The 2,788-nt window shown below is 62.4% G+C and overlaps 1 protein-coding gene across 1 annotated transcript; it reads left to right on the top strand.

The window, feature by feature from the left end:
• Positions 1 to 371: 371 nt before the first annotated feature.
• Positions 372 to 2,246, top strand: HOXA13 (homeobox A13; the record flags this gene model as incomplete). Its single annotated transcript, XM_080665608.1, has 2 exons — positions 372 to 1,290; positions 2,002 to 2,246. The coding sequence occupies 2 exons, from the start codon at positions 372 to 374 to the stop codon at positions 2,244 to 2,246; spliced, it is 1,164 nt and encodes a 387-aa protein (XP_080521734.1).
• Between the last annotated feature and the right edge of the window lie 542 nt (positions 2,247 to 2,788).

Below are 2,788 nucleotides of genomic sequence, written 5' to 3'. Positions count from 1 at the left end.
CTGAGCGCCACTGGGATAAGGGAAAGGAAGGGGAGCGGCGCGGAGGCCGCCCTTCCCGCTCTACTGCACCGCCCGCCCGCGGCGCCGGCCTCTCCCCCGGGTGAATGGTGCCCGGCCGCTGGCGCTGGGGACCTCGCGGGCGGCGGCGGGGACCGCGGGTGCACCGCGCAGGGCCAGGGCTGGAGCCGCCCGCTTTGCATACGCCGTGGGCGGAGCGGAGGGGGGCGGGCCAATGGGCGGCCGCCTGGCGCGACCCCGCGGGGCGCGATCCGCCCCCCTCGCTCGGGCCCCGGCCCCGCGCGGCGCGCTCTTCACTTCTTGGGGGCTTTTTAAAACAGCGCCACTGGGGTCTTCTCCATGCGGCTCGGGCTATGACAGCCTCCGTGCTCCTCCACCCCCGCTGGATCGAGCCCACCGTCATGTTTCTCTACGACAACGGCGGCGGCCTCGTGGCCGACGAGCTCAACAAGAACATGGAAGGGGCGGCGGCGGCGGCGGCGGCAGCGGCGGCGGCGGCAGCAGCCGGGGCCGGGGGCGGGGGCTTCCCCCACCCGGCAGCCGCGGCCGCGGGGGGCAACTTCTCGGTGGCGGCGGCGGCAGCGGCAGCGGCTGCCGCCGCGGCCAACCAGTGCCGCAACCTGATGGCGCACCCGGCGCCCTTGGCACCCGGCGCCGCGGCCGCCTACAGCAGCGCGCCCGGGGAGGCGCCCCCGTCGGCCGCCGCTGCAGCCGCCGCCGCCGCCGCCGCTGCCGCAGCGGCCGCGGCTGCCTCGTCCTCGGGAGGGCCCGGCCCGGCGGGCCAGGCGGGAGCCGAGGCGGCCAAGCAGTGCAGTCCCTGCTCAGCGGCGGCGCAGAGCTCGTCGGGGCCCGCGGCGCTGCCCTACGGCTATTTCGGCAGCGGCTACTACCCGTGCGCCCGTATGGGCCCGCACCCCAACGCCATCAAGTCGTGTGCGCAGCCCGCCTCGGCCGCCGCCGCCGCCTTCGCGGACAAGTACATGGATACCGCCGGCCCGGCGGCCGAGGAGTTCAGCTCCCGCGCTAAGGAGTTCGCCTTCTACCACCAGGGTTACGCGCCCGGGCCTTACCACCACCACCAGCCCGTGCCTGGCTACCTGGATATGCCGGTGGTGCCTGGCCTCGGGGGGCCTGGCGAGTCTCGCCACGAACCCCTGGGTCTTCCCATGGAAAGCTACCAGCCCTGGGCGCTGCCCAACGGCTGGAACGGCCAAATGTACTGCCCCAAAGAGCAGGCGCAGCCTCCCCACCTCTGGAAGTCCACTCTGCCCGGTAAATGGCGCCCCCCCTTCTCAGCTCTGGTCCTCCGGCTCTGCTCCAGCTTCTCCTCCGCTTGCTCCCGGGCCACCCTGGGACCCCGTTGCTGTCTCTCCCTGACCTGCCCTTGCGGCGGCGCTGCACCCTGGGGAGCCCGACCCCGCTGACTGGCGCTGCGCGTACCGCCCTTGAGTGGGGCTGGCTCCTGGCTCTCCCTGGGTGAGGGAAGGGTGGAATAACTTATTGGGACCCAGGCTGGTTTCCTTCTCCCTTTGTGCCCCGCCCTCCCCAGCCCTTGACATCGACTTAAAGCTGGGAAGTTGACCTGGAAACGCTTTACTAAATTACCCGTATTCCATTCTCTCCGAAAGGGGTTCATTGTAGAAGCATCAAGTGTTAGGGGCTGGGGGATACAGAGAGGAGCTAGGCGTCGAACTGCTGTCCCCTTAGCCCAGTGCTAAGGTGTGGGCCTGTAGGTCGGGCGATCAAGGGAACCCTGGCGCGCTGCTGGCCTGGCTGGGACGGTCGTTGGAGTCCTGGGTAATTCCATTTCAGTGCAGAACTAATCACTCTCCCCACTGACCCTCCAGGTTCGGGCAAAAGGCTGGATTTGCAGTGGGTGGCAAAGAGTAGCCCCGCGCTGCAAAGCGGAGAGCTCAGGTCAAGCTGTCCCCTGGGTCCTGGTCCGCGTTCCCGGTGTAACTTGCCTTCTCCCCTGTCTTCCAGACGTGGTCTCTCATCCCTCAGACGCCAGCTCCTACAGGCGGGGGAGGAAGAAGCGCGTCCCTTACACCAAGGTGCAATTAAAAGAACTCGAACGGGAATACGCTACAAACAAATTCATTACCAAGGACAAACGGAGGCGTATATCGGCCACCACGAATCTCTCCGAGCGGCAGGTTACAATCTGGTTCCAGAACAGGAGGGTCAAAGAGAAAAAAGTCATCAACAAACTGAAGACCACTAGTTAATGGATTAAAAGTGGAGAAAGAAGGCAACTTGGAGAAATGCTTTGGAACTTCATTGCTTTACCCAGATCATGATTATAATGCTTAATAATAATTGAAGAATGGGAAAGAGAAAGAGAGACACTGGCATTTCGCTTTCCTGAGGGGGGAATCTCTTTCTCCTTGGTGGAATCAACTATTTTAAAACTTTAAGCAATGGTAAAGACTGCCAGTTCTTCCGCCAACCCCACCAGACCATTAAATGACAAACTCTGGTGTCAAATGTCAACCCCCAAATATGCATTTTCAGATAAATTACGCATTTACTGAAATCTTGTAAGTATTTATGTGACCGTTATATTTTAGGACATTATGTTATATGGTAATAATCCGAAAACTGGTTACAAAAGCAAGAGGCTGTTGTAAACATCTGCTTGTCCTTCGCCATCGCCATCCCCTTTGCATGTTAAGTGACGGCTCAGGTAAACCTTCGTTGAAACCCTGCCATTGTTGTATATTCTGCAGAACATGTCATGTGTAGATTTAGAGGGGGAAAGAGAAGAAGG

Source organism: Plecotus auritus (genome assembly GCF_963455305.1).
Source record: "Plecotus auritus genome assembly, chromosome: 4".
NCBI lineage: Eukaryota > Metazoa > Chordata > Mammalia > Chiroptera > Vespertilionidae > Plecotus > Plecotus auritus.
This window is presented reverse-complemented; position numbering and strand designations above follow the sequence as displayed.